This window comes from Natrix helvetica (genome assembly GCF_964273705.1).
Source record: "Natrix helvetica genome assembly, chromosome: Z".
Classification (NCBI taxonomy): domain Eukaryota; kingdom Metazoa; phylum Chordata; class Lepidosauria; order Squamata; family Natricidae; genus Natrix; species Natrix helvetica.
In genome coordinates, this window is record NC_138554.1 from 25,608,315 (window position 1) to 25,628,163 (window position 19,849).

The 19,849-nt window shown below is 37.4% G+C and overlaps 1 protein-coding gene across 1 annotated transcript in view; it reads left to right on the top strand.

Moving 5' to 3' along the window:
• SYT5 (synaptotagmin 5) overlaps nucleotides 1-18,869 on the top strand; it is a 40,649-nt gene extending 21,780 nt beyond the window's left edge. The window contains exons 2-9 of the mRNA XM_081970798.1: nucleotides 6,383-6,541; nucleotides 7,994-8,175; nucleotides 10,760-10,879; nucleotides 11,785-11,952; nucleotides 12,171-12,338; nucleotides 12,595-12,712; nucleotides 13,329-13,462; nucleotides 14,155-18,869. Of these exons, the coding sequence (XP_081826924.1) occupies nucleotides 6,383-6,541; nucleotides 7,994-8,175; nucleotides 10,760-10,879; nucleotides 11,785-11,952; nucleotides 12,171-12,338; nucleotides 12,595-12,712; nucleotides 13,329-13,462; nucleotides 14,155-14,364 (1,259 nt within the window). The 3' untranslated portion in view covers nucleotides 14,365-18,869. The remainder of the gene's footprint in view (nucleotides 1-6,382; nucleotides 6,542-7,993; nucleotides 8,176-10,759; nucleotides 10,880-11,784; nucleotides 11,953-12,170; nucleotides 12,339-12,594; nucleotides 12,713-13,328; nucleotides 13,463-14,154) is intronic.
• The last annotated feature ends 980 nt before the right edge of the window (nucleotides 18,870-19,849 follow it).

Sequence of the window (19,849 nt, forward strand, 5' to 3'; positions counted from 1 at the left end):
TTCTGGCTTAACATGTTCTGCAAATCCAGCCACAGATTTGTAGTTAGGTAAAGTAATGATGGTTTGTTTGGTCAGTGCTTGATGTGTTCTCCTTCCTTTTTAGCTGTTACGGTTTTGAAACTCTGCAGGTATGCTGTATAGAACATAAAACCAAATTAGAAACAACAGCAGAAATGTCCAAGAAAGAATACATCTCTGATTTATACATCAGGCTAAGCCAAAACCAGGGGTGAAATTCAGCAGGTTCTGACAGGTTCTGGAGAACCGGTAGTGGAAATTTTGAGTAGTTCCGAGAACCGTCAAATGCCACCTCTGGCTGGCCCCAGAGTGGGGAGGGAATGGAGATTTTGCAGTATCCTTTCCCTGCCACGCCCATCAAGCCATGCCCACCAAGCCACACCCATAGAACCAGTAGTAAATATTTGAATTTCACCACTGGCCAAAACCCAATAATAGATTCAAGCTGTGACTTATTGCTCTTAGGAAATACAATATGCTAATACAAACAAATGCTACAGATCCACTCTCACATGTGTGCACACATATACACACATGTATGCTATGGTTCAGTTGGGGGATGGAGATGCATTTCTTTACCTGCAAGTCCTTGCCTTCTGAACTTGCCTACTGCACTAAGTTTTTACTAAGTTATGGTTTAGTCTGGCAAGTACTGTGGACTTAGCCATTGTGAACTGTTAAGCATGGTTTATAGCACAGTATGGTATGTGAACTCATGTAAGGAATAGTCACCCAACCACAATTCAGCATGGAATACAATTGGGGGAGAAAAGAATTTTGAAATAACTTTTCAAGGGAAGATCACCTAAAGCAAGGGTCCCCAACCGGATCGTGCAAGTGACTGGGAAGCACATGTGTGGGTGCAGCTCAACTTATGCTCACATGCGAAGTTTCATTTGTGGAAGTGACGCATGCACACCCACTAATTACACAAATGAAATTGCACATGGAATAAACACATTTCACAGCTTGATATGATCAATACACACACACGCGCGTACGTGCGCACACACACACACACACTGGTCTTGTTGTATTCTTTTCCCGTGTAAGATTGGGATTGTCTTGGCAACGTTTTAGCGAGGTCTCACTCGCCATCTTCAGGCTGGGTTTTGGGCTAAAAGTATATATATATATATACCGGTATATATATATATATATATATATATATAGAGAGAGAGAGAGAGAGAGAGAGAGAGAGAGAGAGAGAGAGAGAGAGAGAGATAGAGAGATAGAGATATAGATAGATAGATAGATAGATAGATAGATAGATAGATAGATAGATAGATAGATAGATAGATGATAGATAGATAGATAGATAGATAGATAGATAGATAGATAGATAGATATCAACAAACCAGGCAATCGAGAAAAATTGGCTAGTAGAGCACAACTATTTTATGAATAGTCTGTTTAGAAATTATGTTAATTAAACTCAAATTTGAGTCTTAGCAACCGCACAGATATATTTTCTCCTTGGTGGTTTGTTTGCCCCTAACTGGTCCTTCAGGTCTTCCAATGATGTACCCATTGTCACTGTAACTGGGTCCATCCATCTTGCTTTGGTCATTCCCTTCTTCTCTTTCCATCCGCCATTCCCAGCATTATAGCCTTCTTCAGAGAGCTGGGTTTCTGCATAGTGTGTCTAAAGTGGTTTAATATAAGCCTGGTCTCTCTGGATTGATTTGTTCTATAAGCAGTTAGTTTTTGTATCCAGGGTATTCTCATGAGTTTTTTCTCCAACATCAAAAGCATCATCATTATTTTTTCAATCCTGCTTCCTCAAAATCCAACTTTTGTTTCCACAGAGTGTCACAGTGAATGCCATTGCGTACAGTATCCTGATATTTGTAGATACAGACATATTACAGCAGGCAACGTCATCCTTGGCAACTTCAAGATCTATGGACTTCAACTACCATCTGAACCTTGCAATATAGATGGCATTACTCTAACAACCAAAAATGTAAAGATGCTGGATGGGGAATTCTGGTAGCTAAAGTGCATAAGATTTAAAGTTGCCAAGATTGGACATCCCTGAATTAGGAGCATCTGTGTATCTTTTCCATGGTCTTCATGGCTCTTCTGGGAATATTTCTTGACTTTTTGAACCTAAAAGTCAAAAGCCATTTACCACTTCAATATCTTCCTTGTTGGGTTGGATGTTATACCTGCTGTTATTAGTCTGGATTTCTTTATAGTCTCATTTTCCACCTGTACTTCTTGACTTTCATTACTAGAGTTTGCAGAATCTTTACATTTATAGCTGTTAAAGTAATGCTGTCAATAGCAAAGTTATTGATGCTTTAAAACCACACTCATCTTCTTCCTATCCCAATTCCTTTAAAACATTTTCAGCATATAAACTGAATAAATAAGGGAGAATACATAGTCTTGTCTTGTGCATTTGCCGACCTGGAGCAAATCTATTCCATCAATTGTGTTTCTGTCTATGTTGTGGCTTCCTGACCCATATATAGATAATAGAATGGAATGGAATGTAAGAGGAACATGATTGCACACACAAGAAATTTGTCTCCAGTGCATATGCTCTCAGTGTACATGCAAGCAGCAAAGTGATAAATCATAAACCATAAGATACAACCAACAAAATGATAGTCATAAAATGCCCATAGGAGTAGGTAACAGGAAAGATGAGAATATGAGGACAATGAGATATTCAGGGACTCCCATTTTTCTAAACACATTTCACAGCTTGATATGATCAACACAATCAAAGCCTTTTTATCATCTTCATAATGCTTCATCGTGACATTTTTTGGCCTGGTGTATATCAGCAATAATTTAGAAGCTAAAATCTTAAATTGTTCAGATTGTGAGTTATTATTTACAGTGAATTTATATTACAAAATCTTTCTGTTTTCCAAAATTGCTCTTTGCTTGCTTTCGGGATTCTAGTTTTGCTTGTTTGTATGTGTGTGTTTCTTTTACTGCTTATTTGTATGTTCTTTTTCATTTTTCTCCTCTATTAGCAAGATGCTTGTTTAATTTAATTATTCCCTCCTGCCCTGCATGGAAAAAAAAAATCTTAACTTCACATTAGCTAGACGATGCTTGCCCTCCACTCATCTGTCAGAATTTTTGGCTTAACTAACTATATAGAGTTGCCAGTTGCTGTCTCTTCTGTTGCCTTTGGCCCTTCTGTTCTTTATGGGATCTCCGGCCTCCAAATTGCTAAAAAGCTGCAGGCATGTTTCTGGAAGTCTGGATGTTCCTTTCAGATCATGAAGGCATCTGTCTTCCATCACAGAAACATACTACAGTGGCTTCTTTGAAAAGCAGCAATTCCATTCTCTCCACTGAACCTCAGCTTCCTCTTTTGCTTGTTGGAGGAAAACGGCTAAAAGGCTCTAGTACCAGAGTATATCCTTTTAAACCTTTTCCATTTCTCCTGGCAACTTTTAGAATGATTTAAAATCTATGAGCAGTTGGCTTAGACGTGGTCTTCATGATGAGGGTGGCTTTGATAATCTTGGGCACTCTGTTGCAATATAACAGTGCAACAAAACTAAATCAAAATGGGCAATACAAGGACTAAATATGGTCTTTGGAATACTTTGAGGGAGTTTGTAAGACAATTGGAATAAACCAGTGGAAGAGAGGGGAACTAAATGATTGAAGTTGGATGTGTATGTTGTATAGACAAACCACAGGGGGAAACACAGATCTGTGTTTGATGGGAATGAAATCAGAAGCTTGAAGGGCTTCCATTTAGCAAATGAATGGATGCGTTGGCGCCAGACCATTGATTTTAAAAGTGCCAATCTTGAGAGGCATTTATGCTCGAGGCAATGCAGTTACGTTCTCACAAAGAAGAGATGGGGAAGTAAATCTGTACCACAGATTGTAATGCTTCAAATAACAAATGGAGACTGTTTAATTTTTCTTTAAAGGTCAATAAAAAGCGTAACTTGTGGAAAGTTAATCATGGATAATTTATTCTGTCATTTGGTTTTCTACATCCGGGCTGCAACTGGGATCTAGGCCGAAATTGTGTACCAGGAAAGATCTCTTTGGACAGATGAGGTCAAGGAGCAGATTGGTTGAGTAGGTTGACAGGTGAGCTGGCAGGCAAGTAGAGAGGGTTGAGTTCAGTGTGGTCTTTTGGGGTGGCTGCAGTAGAGTAAATTTAAAGAAAGAAAGAAAGAAAGAAAGAAAGAAAGAAAGAAAGAAAGAAAGAAAGAAAGAAAGAAAGAAGGAAGGAAGGAAGGAAGGAAGGAAGGAAGGAAGGAAGGAAGGAAAAGAAAAGAAAAGAAGCTCCATTTATTTTTATACTTAAAGTGAGTGGAAGAGCAAAACTGAATGGGAAAAGTCAGGCGTCTCATTTGTGCTAATAACTCTCTCCTCTCCTGCCATTCCTTCATGTTTATTTTAATTTGCTTTACGTAAGAGACACTGTTTGGACCGAATGAACAGCATGAAGCAGAGTGTACAGTTTGTGGAAAGGTCATTGTGGGAGGATGAGAGAAAACCAGGGCCAGCTGATGAGCTGGAAGGCTCTACAAAGTTGAATTCAAAGCTGTCTCCTTTTAAAAATTGGCTTTAAAATGAACATTTCCTAAGCTCCCTGAAACTTAGTAGGTCCAATTTCCTGGCCAACAATGGGAGGAACAAATGTATGTCACTGAGATACAGGCAGCAGGAGCTGACTTAGAACTCAGTTGAAATCAGGAGGGAGAGAGAAGAATGAACTGCAGGAATAATGAATGGAAAATGAAGCCCAAATGAAGAAATGTTGGGAATGAACTAAAAAGAAGTGGATGAAAATAAAGTTTACTGCCATAAACATCCCCAACTTGGTGTCTTTCAGATGTGTTGGTAAAACCCAACACTTGCAACTATCACTAAGGATGACAGGAGTTTCGATCCACTTTATTCTAAGTTCTAAGTATTTAAAATGCCCTTTGTGTTGGAGAATATCCAGTTGTAATATGAAGTTGCTCTTTTAGATGTGTTGCCACACATCTAAAAGCAAATAATGGATGTCTAACTTCATCTAAAGGATCTCTTGAATTCTTAGAAGAATGTTGAAAATTATATAATCCTCCTCAATGAAAAATGAGAGAGAGGACCACAAGAGTTGAAGATGGATTAAGCCCAAGACTTTTATGGTCCTTGAGACTATTATTATTATTATTATTATTATTATTATTATTATTATTATTATTATTATTATTATTATTATTATTATTATTATTATTATTATTATTATTATTATTATTATTATTATTTAATCCTGCACTCTATCAGCAGAATACTTCTTGGTACCAGAGCTAGGAGTGATAAAAGGTTGTGGGTGTTATTGTCAGAATGCAATTTTGAAAAAAATACAAGGTAGAACTCAATCTTCTTTCCTCTATTGCTTTGCTCCTATGTTCTGTTATATTTGCTTCAATATAGTATTAGGACCAGGCCACATAGGGAGATATTACAAAGATATTTCAATTCTTCAGTATTGTTGCATCCTAAAAGAGCAGCAAATCTACCCTTCGTTCTTTCCATTACAGGTAGTCCCCAACTTAAGACCATAATTAAGCCCAAATTTCTGTTGCTAAATGAGACATTTGTTAAGTTAGTTTTGCCTCATTTTATAATATTTCTTGACATAGTTGTTAAGTGAATCACTGCAGTTGTTAAGCTAGTAATACAATTAACTGAATCTGGTTTCTCCATTGACTTTGCTCATCAGAAAGTCAAAAAGGTGATCATGTGACCCCGAGACTCTGCAGCCATCATAAATATGAGTCAGTTGCCAAGCATCTGAAGTTTGACCACTTGGCCATGGGGATGCCGCAACAACATAAGTGTGAAAAATATTCATGTCACTTTTTTCAGTGCTGCTATAACTTTGGATGGTCACTAAACAAACTCTTATTAGTCAAGGATTGCCTGTATCTAAAGTCCGTTTCAGTACTTTAAAAACCATCTGGATCTTTTTTTTTTTTTTTTACAAGAAATAAAGCAGCCAGTTTAAATATAACGCCAGGAGATATTTTAGTGCTTGGGGTTTCAAACCTACCCTGGCCATTGACAGGAAATAATGAGAAGAAAATAGGAAAGAGAACAACCTCCAGACCTCTTAGTCATGCAAAACGATTCTGATAAACTCTACCTCGTCTTGTTCTTTGTTTCTTCCTTCTATATAGAAGCAGGGGGAAATTAAAAACATCATTTCAGAAGGAGGGAGGTTATGAGGAACAGAAGGAAGACGCCCTTGTAAAGACTTAGATTGCATTATTTAATTTTAAAAGAAGAGGAGGGGAAATCAAAGATTTAGATTAAAACCTATAACAATTGTCAAGAGAGTACATAAATTATCTGCTTTTTCATTCTCACTTTCCAGATTCCACAATGAATGCAGCACGGAGGTCAGCCAGGATAGATTCAGAAGTGACAGAATCCCAGATGGAACCCTCCATCAATGCCACCGAGATGCCCTCCAAGGAGAATGTTTTTTCAAACATAAAAGAAAAATTCATGAACAAATTGGGGAAACTGCCAAGTAGGTGAAATTAGGTTGTTTCCAATATTGCATTTCAAACTGGAGGGTGAATCCAATTGAAACTACCAAGGCTGGTTTATTTAAATCAAATGACTGGATTTTTCAGTACTTTATTATACATAGCCTTATTTTTAATACTGATTATTTGTAAGGCTATTTTTTATAATTCCACAAAATTATAAGCTTTGGTAGCTGTAGCTTTGGGCCACCAAAGCTACAGGCTGTGCAGTTGTTGCAATGTCAGTTCATTCATTCTTTCTTTCTTTCTTTCTTTCTTTCTTTCTTTCTTTCTTTCTTTCTCTGATTGAGTCAATGATTCTAGGTGGCTTACAATTCAAACACTGCACATTTTTCATGAAGCACAGAAAATGCACAGGTTATGGCCATTTAAATGTTAAAGGCCAATAAGCCGGGCCCTTGCATGCCTTATTCAGGCCCTTATGTGACACTTCTTTAATACTCCATTTCCATTGTACATAACATGATCATGTTTCTTCTAATATATCCCTCTCTTTTTCTTATAACAAAGATGGCGGAACTTCTTTTGTCAAAAATTCATTCTTTGTGGGAGACCAACTACTATGCATTAACTTTCAGCCAACATTTTCACATTCTAACATTTCTCACCCATCTTCCTATGCATAGTCACCAAGATACAACACTTCATTTACTCGCTGTAACTTTTTACCATTTAAATATAACTTGCAATGGTTCATTCCATTTCCCTGTCAAGCAGAACCTTGGCCTTTCATATTTCTACTGCAGCATATAGCTAATATTTGTTATAGATTCATTAGATTTCTCAATCAACAAGAAAAGGTTGCTGCATAAAATGTGGGATTCCACAAATGTTTAATAATTTCTCCCTTCTGACACATTAAGACCTATAATTTCATAATAAATTTATTATTTATTATAATGGCTAGTTACACAGTCATCTAGATGTTTAGGCTGACATCTAAAATAAATAGATTATCGTTATTGTATATACAACTTTGTGAAGTTGCAGCTGGCAGTTCTTGAGCTTGTGTTGACTTCAATACTCATCCATTTATTAACCGGGTCTATTAAGATCAGCCTGAGATCAGCCAAGGCCCATTAGATATTCCTAGTGATAATTGTTGTTGTTAGTTGCGAAGTCGTGTCTGACCCATCGCGACCCCATGGACAACGTTCCTCCAGGCCTTTTTGCCTTTTTTGCTAACTGTCCATGGGGTTTTCATGGCAATGATACTGGAGAAGGGTTTCCTTCTCCAGTAGATCACGTTTTGTCAGAGTTCTCTGCTAGGCCCTGTCCATCTTGGGTGGCCCTGCACGGCATAGCTCATAGCTTCATGAGTGATAATTAGGAAAAGTCAAATTTAAGTAGGAAGTGATATAACATGAGGCAACCTCTTTGCTCCGGAATCTGTGGCATCTCCTTTCACTGGTCTCCTTTTCCGTCTACTCTAGTACCACCATGGGCCTTGGCCACCATTCTCATTGTTGCTGGCCTCTTGCTTCTCTGCTGCTGCTTCTGCGTTTTTAAAAAATGCTGTGGCAAGAAGAAGAAAGGGAAGAAAGGCAAAGACAAAGTCAAGGCACAAATCAACATGAAGGAAGTGAAGGAGTTGGGCAAAAGCTACATTGATAAGGTGATCAGTGAGTTTTTTTTCCCTACAGCTCCCCAAACTGAGGATCTACACATCTTGCATAAAGGAACCTCCCTGACTTCAAAACCAGTTATTAGTGATCAGAGGTTGCATGTTTGGGGCAAAGGCCAGAGTTTGTCCTTCAAATGAGCCTGTTCCCACCGTGCCGACTTCAAATTGTGCTGTAAAACCAATAGCCTGAGAAGAGGGTAGTGGGTCAAATACAGAGTCTCAAAAGTGGAGAAAATGTCTGCTGTTTCCCAAATATCTCCCAGAATTAAGTATAGCATATTTGAGGACTTTTGCTTGCAACATACAGAAAACACTATGGTCTAGGGCAGGGGTGTCAAACTAAATTTCATTGAGGGCCACATCAGGGTTGTGTTTGACTTCAGGGGGCCAGGTGTGTGGCTGGCGTGTGTGGCCGGGGTGGATGTGGCCAACTCGATGTCATTTGTCAAGGCTCAGTTTTCAGCCAAGGCGGCATCCTGCGTCCCCCCCCCCAAGCTCCGCTTTCACTGGCAGAGGGCTGCAGGAGGCCATTGCGGCTGAAAACGGAGTCTGGGCACAGCCCTCCCACTCTCCACTTTCATTGGCAGAGGCACCATGGGCTGGTTCTTCGCTGTTTCCGTGATGACCCTGTGGACCAGATCTAAGCACCCCACAGGCCGGATCCAGCCCGTAGGCCTTGAGATTAATGCTTCTAGTCTAGGGGAATATCAGAAGGTCACACATTTTGTTGCTAGTATTTCAAGTTACTGTGGGTAACAGGGGGAAGGAATGTTAGCTATGATTGTCCAACCAGAAAAGTCATAGTGGAGCAGATGAAGCAATGATAAGAAAATATCATTACAGCAGGCAACTGCTGGAACAAATGACAATAACCTGATTTAGGGGCAAGATGAAGAACTATAATTCCTGGGAGATGCAGGAGGAGGAGAGGCTGTCCAAAGCCCTTTCCTTCTGGAAAACTCTGTAAACAGCACTGATTCTTGACTCAAGCAGAATAGTTTCAATTAAATGTGTTCTGAACAATGTCACACAAGGAGGCAGTCTTGAGATAAAGAAAATTGAATTCAGAATTGAGAAGGAAGGAAATGGGGCCTTATCGGAAATAAAAACCAGGCAGATGCAAGGTGGAAGAACGCTCACCATTTTCCTTGGAAGCCTTGGCCTTTCCCCCATCTCAAATTCGAAATCATAACATTGTAGAGGAGGCTGCCATTAACAGGGAGACTCACTTGACTCATGGATTTTTCTGAGTGCAGATCCATTTGTAAAAACAAAAGAATGAAGTGGGAATATGAATTGTAGAGGTTTTTGTAGCAATCAAACTAGTGAAAAGAAGGAGCTGTTTGTCTTCTCCATAATATTTTCTCAGTCTCACATCATTAATCCCTGGGGTTCTATATTTACAAGGGGAAAATACAGGCCTAATAAAACAGAAGTGTTTCTCAACCTTAGCAGTTTTGAGATGAGTGGACTTCATCTCCCAGAATTCTCCACGCAACTTAAGTCACTGAGGTTGAGAGATACTCATACAGAGAATAGGAAATACAGCTCAATTTTGAGGATTCTTTTGCCCAGAAGGCAGCTAATTAGTGATTGTAAGATGTTAAACTTGTGAATGCTACAATAAAGCTTCTTCTTCCATAGAAGAAAACCATAGAGTCAATGACTAGAATGCAGCATCTTGAAAGTTCTATTTATGTTAAGCCAAGCTGGCTCTGAGAGGATCAGGGAATCAAAATGTTTATTCCAGCATCCTCTCCACCATTTTATTTGCATTGCTACCAGTGACAAAGTAATTCTTCCTCCATCTTTTATTTGTTCCGATTCCTTCAATAATTGCACTAATTCATCTGATCAGTGTTAGCAGGAATATTAGGTTGCCCCCTCCATGTGTGAGGTCTTTTTTCTCATTGCTATTGTATATTTTCTCATTGCTTCCAAGACTCTCATACTAAGTCTCTTTTTTCACCAGAATTTAGAGGAAATTCTAAAGAACAGGAAAACAGGCATTAAAATATTGAAAGACTTGACATCTGAATAACATCCATTTGTTAAGATCAGCATTGTCTGATAGATTTATGTATGATGGAAGGGAAAATTCACAATGAGTGGAATTTATGATGATGTAGGAGCCTATACAAGTTGATTAAAAGTGAGTTACTCCCGGTTCGGCCCAGATCGGGCAAACTGGTAGTAGCGGCAGCAGGAGGATACGCCCACCCATGTCACGCAAGCGCATGCGCAAATGTGGCCGAATCGGTAGTAAAAAAATTGGCAACCCAACACTGAAGTTGATGTAAACCTAGCACTGACTGAATACTTGTATCAGGGTCCACATAACATCTGATCAACTGAAACCAGCTTTTCCCCATCCTTGATGCCTTTCAAGTATTATAACCACCAGAATTGCCAAGCAGGATGGCACTCAAATTCTGAGACATGGTGTCTCAACATATATGGAGGATTAAAAATTGGATAAAGAATGAGACTGAACAAAAGTTGATGCAGAAGTTGTTCATCTACTTAATTCCTAATGCTTCTCTGTTGATTATTTTGACCATTTCCTTCCTTCCAGGTACAGCCAGAGGTTGAGGACTTAGATCCATCATTGTTACAGGAATCCGAAGTGGAGAAGCCAGAGGAGAAGCTGGGGAAACTCCAGTACTCTCTCGATTATGACTTTCAGAGCACACAGGTGGGCAAGGTGAACATGTGTCTCAGCTTCAAACAGTTGCAGATTAATCTTCGGGTTCCTGTCAGTTTAGGAAGCTGCTGAAGCACCATCCAGAAAATAAGAAATGCACTGTCAAGAAAAGACAGGTTCTGCAAAGTTACTTGCACATTCTGATTTATGAATAGTGATACATGTGGAAAAATAATTACTATAATGTAAAAGGAAGTACAATAGAGCTTTCTATAATGGGAGAGATGGTGACCAGGTCACTGTCCTCTTTCTGCTGCCAATTCTGGATGAGCATTTTTAGTGTGTCTTCTTTTAAAACTTGAACTAGATAAATTTCCAAAAGGATTCAATCAAATGAAGGATTATTTCACCATAAAATAGGACAGCTAGGCCATTTACTTTCATTAACTGTATTACTTAGCTGCAATAGTTACAGTCATTTCATCCTATCCTATTGGCAATATTTGAAATTAAAGGTACAAGGAAATGCCATACAGGAGTTCAGCAAAATAATATACATTTTATGTTTGAAAGTTCCAGGTTCTAACCCCAGCTCATACCTTTTCCAAAAAATAATTGGAAAAGATCAGTTTTTTCCCCATCACCTTAACTGTTTTTAGTGGTCAACTTCTATCACAAAATACATTCTCTTTACCTCCTTAATGGGTGGGAGAAAAAAGACAATAGTTAGTATAGAAAAATTAGAATTAGAGGATAACCTTATCTAGACTTTTTTAAATGTTGTGGATAGAGTAAGGTGATGACAATGACATGTTTAAAGGTGCATGAGGAAATTCCTGTTTGTTAAAATATACTCAGAGGAACCGAGAAATCTTGAGTTGGATAGACCAATGATTTGGCTCAATGGAAGGCATTTTCCTAACTTTGAATGCTTTCATTTTAAACCTTTCCCCCAGCTGGTTGTGGGTATTATACAAGCTGCTGACCTCCCAGCGCTGGACATTGGGGGCACCTCTGATCCTTATGTCAAAGTCTTCCTGCTTCCAGAGAAGAAGAAAAAGTTTGAAACCAAAGTTCATCGCAAAACTCTCAATCCTACATTTAATGAATCTTTCACCTTTAAAGTAAGTTCATGTTTCTTTTCTCTTCACCAAAGTTACAAAAATACACAAATACATTTCTTCTACATGCTCCTTGTCACCTTGCTTTTTAGCTCTGGTCTCCCATCATCTATTATGGAGCTTCCCTTCATTTCATACCTCTAATCCCTCACCTACCGACAAATGCTCAACCGAAAGTGCCCATAATTTAGCCCTGTATCTCCATTATGTTTAATACATAGGTCCCTTATTCAGAACTCGGTGGTAAGATTCTCGTCATGGCCGTCTACGACTTTGACCGTTTCTCCAAGCATGATGTCATTGGTGAGATCCGTATCCCCATGAACACGGTGGACCTGGCACACGTGATTGAGGAGTGGCGAGATCTGCAGTCAGCAGAGAAGGAGGAGGTAAGAACTTGTGCATAAATTTAGACAAAAAGCTCTAATTGAAAGGTAGTTTAAAAATTGCATTAGTGGCTTTATATATATTAGAAATGGGAAATGCTTTTCTTTGGAAAACTACCACATGACGGGTAATAACCAACCCAACTCATGGGTAATTGATTATCTTCTTGAAAGGTAATCAAGAACTTGACAATGGCATCAATATCTTATGAGAAATATCCATCCTAGCTTTGAAATAATTGTTCATTTCTTTCTATAGCATGAGAAGTTGGGAGACATTTGTTTTTCACTCCGATATGTCCCTACTGCTGGGAAACTGACAGTGATTGTGCTAGAAGCCAAAAATCTCAAAAAGATGGACGTGGGAGGACTTTCAGGTAAGAATTATGCCATTAGATTTAACTTTAATTGCTGAATATTTTAATGTTCCATAGGACCACTTTGGGGGCACTCTGAAGCCCCTCCTATTCTCTCTTAATTTCTGGCTTCAACTTTTCCTGGTTATAAAAGCAAACTGTCCCCATGGGAAAAGAGGTGAGGAGAAGTAATGAAGCATACAATTCTCAAGAGCTTGTAAATATATATGATATTTATATGAAGACTATGAATGGAAATTAGACTTCAGACTGTCCCTGGGCAGGAGGTCAAAAAAAGGCCACTTACCTTTTATTCAATACTGCATAGTTCAGCTGAGTCTTTGTAGGATTTTTTTAAAAAAAGAGAAACGAGCCAGGTCCTTTAATAACAGTTGTTCAACATATGGGAATGAACATATGTAGCACTTTCTTGATTTAGCTGTTCAATGAATGCTTTAAAACTTGCCATGAAAATTTGTTTTTGTCAACAATGAAAATACCTACATAAATACAACTATTTTGCCCTTTGTTACTTTCCCAAAAATGGCTTTAAAATTAAATTCTCTCATCGGGGTACTGGGAGTAAGAGAATCATAAAGCATTTTCATAGTTTTTTTACTTCGTCATCCTACAACAGACCCATATGTGAAGATCCATCTCATGCAGGGAGGGAAACGTATCAAGAAGAAGAAAACAACCATCAAGAAAAATACACTGAATCCCTATTATAATGAATCCTTCAGCTTTGAGGTGCCTTTTGAACAAATCCAGGTAAATCTTCCTTCCCTGTGCAATCTCATTTCACTTGAAAATATGCTCCAATTATTTCCAGTCACTTTTATCTGTCCAAAATTGGCACTACTTGTTTCAAAATAGGAGTTACTGGACTATTGTATGTATTTCATTTGAAGGCCTTGAGCTAGTTTGTTTTGCGAGGTAGTTTGCTATTGTGCATACTGCAAGACAAGGCACCTTCCTGCCAAAGTTAAAGTCAATATACCCAATGCCTAACATACTGGGAAAGAATGGTGTGGAGTTTGCTACAGTTATTATATGATTCGCTTGTCTTAGAGAATAAAAATCCTCAGAACTGTAACCCTTTGCAAAGCTCAAGGATAATGCTTTAATGCCAAGATTGTTGGATAATTTGTCTCTGTTAACTTTCACTTGAATTGAAGGATCAAACTATTTGGAAGCCAAAGGTCTTGGAAATTCAGATAATTGTGAAGCTGAAAGAGGAGAAGTGATGGGTTCAAACCGGCATCTTTTTCTTTCCCCTCTCTGCCATTATTCCTGCAAGCTGGACTGTCTAGGCCACACACCTCTGTTTGGAACTCAGGTTGGAGAAATGGAAGCTAAAAACAGAAGTGGCCAGTTGGCAACAGTGGTAGGAAAGGCAGTTGAATTCACACATCCCTCCAATTACCTTTCATGCTGATGACCAACCTTTTCTCTTTCTATAGAAAGTCCAAGTTGTCCTGACGGTGCTGGATTACGATAAACTAGGCAAGAACGAGGCCATTGGGAAGATCTTTGTAGGCTGTAATGCCACGGGTACCGAGCTGCGCCATTGGTCTGATATGCTGGCCAATCCCCGGAGACCTATTGCTCAGTGGCACACTCTGCAACCTGAAGATGAGGTGGACGCAGCAATTGGGATTAAGACCTCTTGATATCCTTCATTTCCAGGCCGACTTCTCCGGCAACCATTCCATCTCCCATCCAAAGCAAATGGGAGTGTGTGGGTGAGGCTCCCCTGAATATGCCTGTTGGGGGGGGAGGGAAGGTAACCTGTGAGCTTGTCTCTTTTCCAGAGCCATTTCTTGTTTGGAAAAAAAAAAAAACCTCCGAGAGAAAAAAAAACTTTTTAATCCACTGTGTGAAAAAAGAAAAGAATGCTTACTTAGTAATTGGAGACAAGTGACAGATTTACTATGTCAACCAAGAAGCTTACAAAGCAATTTATGCAGAGTTAGATACATATTTCAGATTTGATTTATGCATTTGAAAATCAAGCCTTATGTAAAAACAGCCTTCCCCCCCCCCTCAAAAGCATTACTAAATAGTAATAGTTTATCTGTCAAATATGGCAACTAGATTTATCTACTGTTAATTCTCTTTATTTGATTACACTATAGGTTCAAAATTAAATTTCTTTAAGGGATATTACTTCATACACCTTTTGAATGCGCTGTGTTACCATATTTGAAAATTAGACCTTGTATTGAAATCTATAGTCAACAATATTTACAAATATATGTTTAATAAGAGATTTTCTAAAAGTTGCAAATGAGCTCCAATTACAATAACTAAAAATTTGGAGACTGTATTATAAAACAACTTTATAAAACTAGATCTTGGATAAAAATATAAAAGAACACTTGAAAACTTAGTTTAAAAATAAGTTTTCTACAATTTCATAGTGACTTTAAGATGACTAAGGCTAGAATTTATATCCATTTAGCTGGAAGTAAATTTATTTAATTCAAAGATATTCTGAGAAGATGTTATAGGTTTGCAGGATAAGAGTGAGATTAGATTTTCTGGATTCTGTACTTCAGATATACTCCTCCTTAAGTTATTAACACTCTATCCAAAATAGGACTAGATAGGTTAAAATTGTAAAATGTCATATGTGTAGATTCCATATGTAAAATTTTAGTAAACATAATGTAGGATATTCTAACCATCTTCCACATACTAGAAACAATAATTTATAGAGCCTGCAGTTTGATGCTAGAATATAATAGTGTGTTAAGCTATTCATAAGGTTTGTTGGTTTGTTTTCAATTACATTTTTTGGGTTTTATAATAGTTTTGCTTATGCATTTATCTGTTTGACAACTTGTGCTTTACAATATGTATGTTTATGAAATGTTTGATATTAATAAGAATATTAGGGAAAATTTGCTACAAACTTCCTGAAAGCAGGTTATATATACTAGCATTTTACTACCCAACTTGTAATAATTTTGCTTTGTTAAAACATGTTTACATTTTTGCTACAAGCTTAAAACTAATTTATTATACAACTGCAATAGGTTTCCTGTTTGTTAGAAAGCAGTTTGAAGCATTTTATAAATGGAAAAAATACATTTATCCAACAAGTTTACTCTTGGATTTAAAATGTTTGACAAAAGTTTTACAAAGGCCTAAAACATGTTTACAATGCTTTTGGTATAGCAACATTACAATTTATTAGACATATTCTATAATTGTTTAAAATTTGGATGACTTGCTAAGAATTTATAAGCTGATTACACTGCCAGATATTTTCAGCAGAATCAAAATTAAGGGGAATAACTAAAGTTTTGTTTTATAATCCTGAATTAAAATACATATATGTAACTTTTATGCCAAAATTTTGTTTATGTTAGCAAATTCTGGATAGGATCATAATCCTTCAAAAGTATGCCCTCCTTTAAAAAATAAAATAAAATTAGACTTTTTGATACTATTAGAATTTTTACCCATATTTTTATAGCACTTGCTGAAATTGATTTCTCATCCCATTACTATAGTTTTAAATCTTGCAGGTGCTTCTAGCTCCCAGGGAAGGGATAACCCACCTTTACAAGACAATAACCATCATTTTAACAATAAGACTACCTATTAATGACTGTATTAGAAAAAAGACTAAGGGTTAAGCATTACTATTCTCAATACATGATTATACCAAATATTTATAGAAAAAGAATGCTACAGTTCTTATCTAATAGTTTTAGTTGAGGCAAGATTGCTCATTTCCACTTCCTAATTTTGGCTATAAACTAATGGTTGTTGTTTTTTAACCTTGCTGTAAAATAAGAACTGAGGAAAAATAAAGGGAATAAGATCTTACAGTGCAATCCCTATATACTATACCCATCATATATATATAACTAATGGAGCTAAATGGATATAGGATTGATGCCTTAGTAATTCTGTTTTAGGGAGAAAAATTTTAAAGGCATCTAGAACAGACAGATATACCATTATTTGTCCTCCCATCACTGCTTTCACATTCTCCTAGATAGTCATATTTCTCAGTTTGGTGCCCTCCAGGTATGCAAGTAAGGTTATGACTCTGATTAACCTGAACCACCTAAACTGGAGTGAGGGGAAATGTAGTCTGTTGTATCAGAAGTGAACAAAACTGAGAAGAGTTTCTAAGAATTCAATAGTTTCTATGTCTTTCACCGAGCTGGTGATAGAAATGGTGAGATGGCTGAATCTGCAACAGTATTGGATAAGAGAAGCCACTGGGATATCTTGAAAAGCTGAACCATGTTGTATAGGGACGATGTTTCAAAAGCCATAGTCCACACCTTTGCTTATTCCTGAGTAACAGGGTATTACACTTCCAGAAAAGCATGCAAGCATTTGTAATAAGTGGCTTGGAATTTAGGGTCTTTGACAAAGAAAAACAAATGGTCTGCTTATAAGTAGTCCTCAATTTATGACCACAACTGACCCCAAAATATTTGTTGTTAAGCAAGAAAATTGTTAAGCTCCATTTTACAATCTTTTTTGCCACAGTTGCTAAGCAAGTCACTGCTGTTGTTAACTGAATCATGAGGCTGTTAAGCAAATCTGACTTTGCTTGACAGAAACCAGCTAGGAAGGTTACAAATGGTGGTCACATGACCCCAGAGCATTGCAAATGTCATAAATATATGCCAGTTGCCAAGTGCCCAGATTTTAATCACTCAACCATGGGGATGCTGCAATGGTCGTAAATGTGAAAATTGGTCATAAATCACTTTTTTCAGTGCCATTGTAACTTTGGTCATTAAACAAATGGTTGTAAGTCGAGGACTGCTTGTATTTCATTCATGTACAATAAAATATTTATATAGTTCCTCGGAAAATAATATTGAGAAACAGAATTGTAAATCAGTTTATTTATAATAAAAGAAGTAATCGTTGTATCAACTGGCAACAGTTAGAAATGTTTATTTGGGATTTATAGATCTGACTATAAATTAGATGTCGGTCTTACTCCAAATAGGATATTCATACTATCTCATTTTCTGAATAAGGGACATAATTTCAATTTGTTTTTAAATTTTAACAATATTTCTGATGAACAGTTGATAAAACAGATAGTTTGATGATTTTCAATTTTGTTTTCAAGATTTCAGTATAATACATGAGAAAAGTCATATATGATTCCCATCCTGTGCTGAGTAAAAATGTATTTCATTTCTCTAGAAGAGACAATCACCTCACATAACTAAAGTGACGCTCTCAAAAGTACTATCATTTCAGACATTGATTTAAATGGATCACTTTCATTTTATCCAAGAAAGGGAAAAGATATATTAATACTTAACTGGTGCAAACTAGGATAATATAAAGAGAATGTTGATCCAGTCATTTTTTTAGTCAGTGAATTTTTTTTTACTAATAGTTTCGTGTGGAGATGTATTGGGATTTAATGATGCCCCACTTCAGCAAACAGACACATTTTAAAAAAAAAACTAGGCCAAGATTTTTGCCCGTGAGTGGCATGGTGGCCATTTTGTTTTCTGGTTTGTGCGTTTTTGTAGTTGTGGTGTTGATAGTTATACATTTATCCACTTCACTTTAAAATATGCCTCACTCTGTTAGCCTCATCACATTAATCCCCACTGAGCTGCTGCATACATCTCTTTTACTTTGAATTATGAACGTTAGTAAAGAGCATTCAATATGGCAGTTGCTGAGCCATGAGATGTTTAATATGTCGAACGGTTGATCATTCCATGCAGCTGAAAGTTCACCTCATTTCCTTTTCTAAATCCTTGAGAATTGATCAATATATCAAAGATAATATTGGAACTGTCTGTCAGTGCTGTGTGCTGTACTTCCATCCACTATATCTTGCTAATAATTCAATCTTTTTCTCAACTTCTACACATCCTTTCCACATTTTAGCATCAGCAAGTATGTAGATGTCTAAATCAACTGCCCAGCATTGGAAAGAGGTCATCTTCTAAGTTTTGAAGAGTTGTATAACTGTTATAATTGAAGGGATTGTGTAAAGTGCAGAAGGCTTTGTAACTCTGGTGTGTGTTGTTTCTATTCCCTTCGTTCCTATAAATTACCTTCTGAGCGGTGCTGTCCTTTCAAAGCCGCTTCTACTCCTCTTTTGAAATCAGTTTTAATATTGATGTATTTGACCAAACAGTACTCTTGGCTGTTAATAAATAAGAAATCTCTATATTTCAATTGTGTTGCTTCTTATTGTTTTTGCTTAAGGCTCTTCTGGGGTTGGGGAAGAGCTTGAAAACATTCTCATCCTATTGTAAGATTCTGTCCTGTTCACTTATATTTTTGTTAATGGTACTGAATCTGTGATGGCTCAGTGGCTAAGACGCTGAGCTTATCGATCAGTAAAGTTGGCAGTTTGACGGCTCAAATCCCTAGCGCCGCATATCGGAGTGAGCTCCCGTTACTTGTCCCAGTTTCTGCCAATCTAGCAGTTCAAAAGCATGTAAAAATGCAAGTAGAAAAATAGGGACCACCTTTGGTGGGAAGGTAACAGCGTTCCATGCGCCTTTGGCGTTTAGTCATGCCGGCCACATGACACGGATATGGACAGCACTGGCTCTTCGGCTTTGAGATGGAGATGAGCACCGCACCCTAGAGTAAGGAACGACTAGCACATATGTGTGAGGGGAACCTTTACCTTTACTGAATCCTCAAAGCTAAATGCATGGTCATTTCATTGCACTAACTCTAACTAATCCTTATTTTTTTCTCCATCTTAATCTAGCCTTCCACAACCAACACCTACAAGATATTTGGGGAACTATAATTCAAGAATTCCAAGTTAATGTGACTAGTGTTCCCTCACTAGGAAGTAGGTTGGGTGAGGAAATTCAATTGTAAAAATCCTATATTTCTAATACTATTTTGCCTACATTTTTAATTCATTTATTCTAAAGTGAGTGGAATAACAAAACATTCCCAAAGGTGCTTTTTCAAAAGGCAACTGGAATGTTTTTTGTTTTTTCCTTGAAGACATTTCGTTTCTCATCCAAGAAGCTTCTTCAGTTCAGAACTGAAGAAGTTTCTTGGATGAGAAGAGAAACATCTTCAAGGAAAATTTTTAAAAGTTCAGTTGCCTTTTGAAAAAGCACCTTTGGGAGAACAATGACCTGGATGACTGAGAATCTCCAAGACATAAAATAT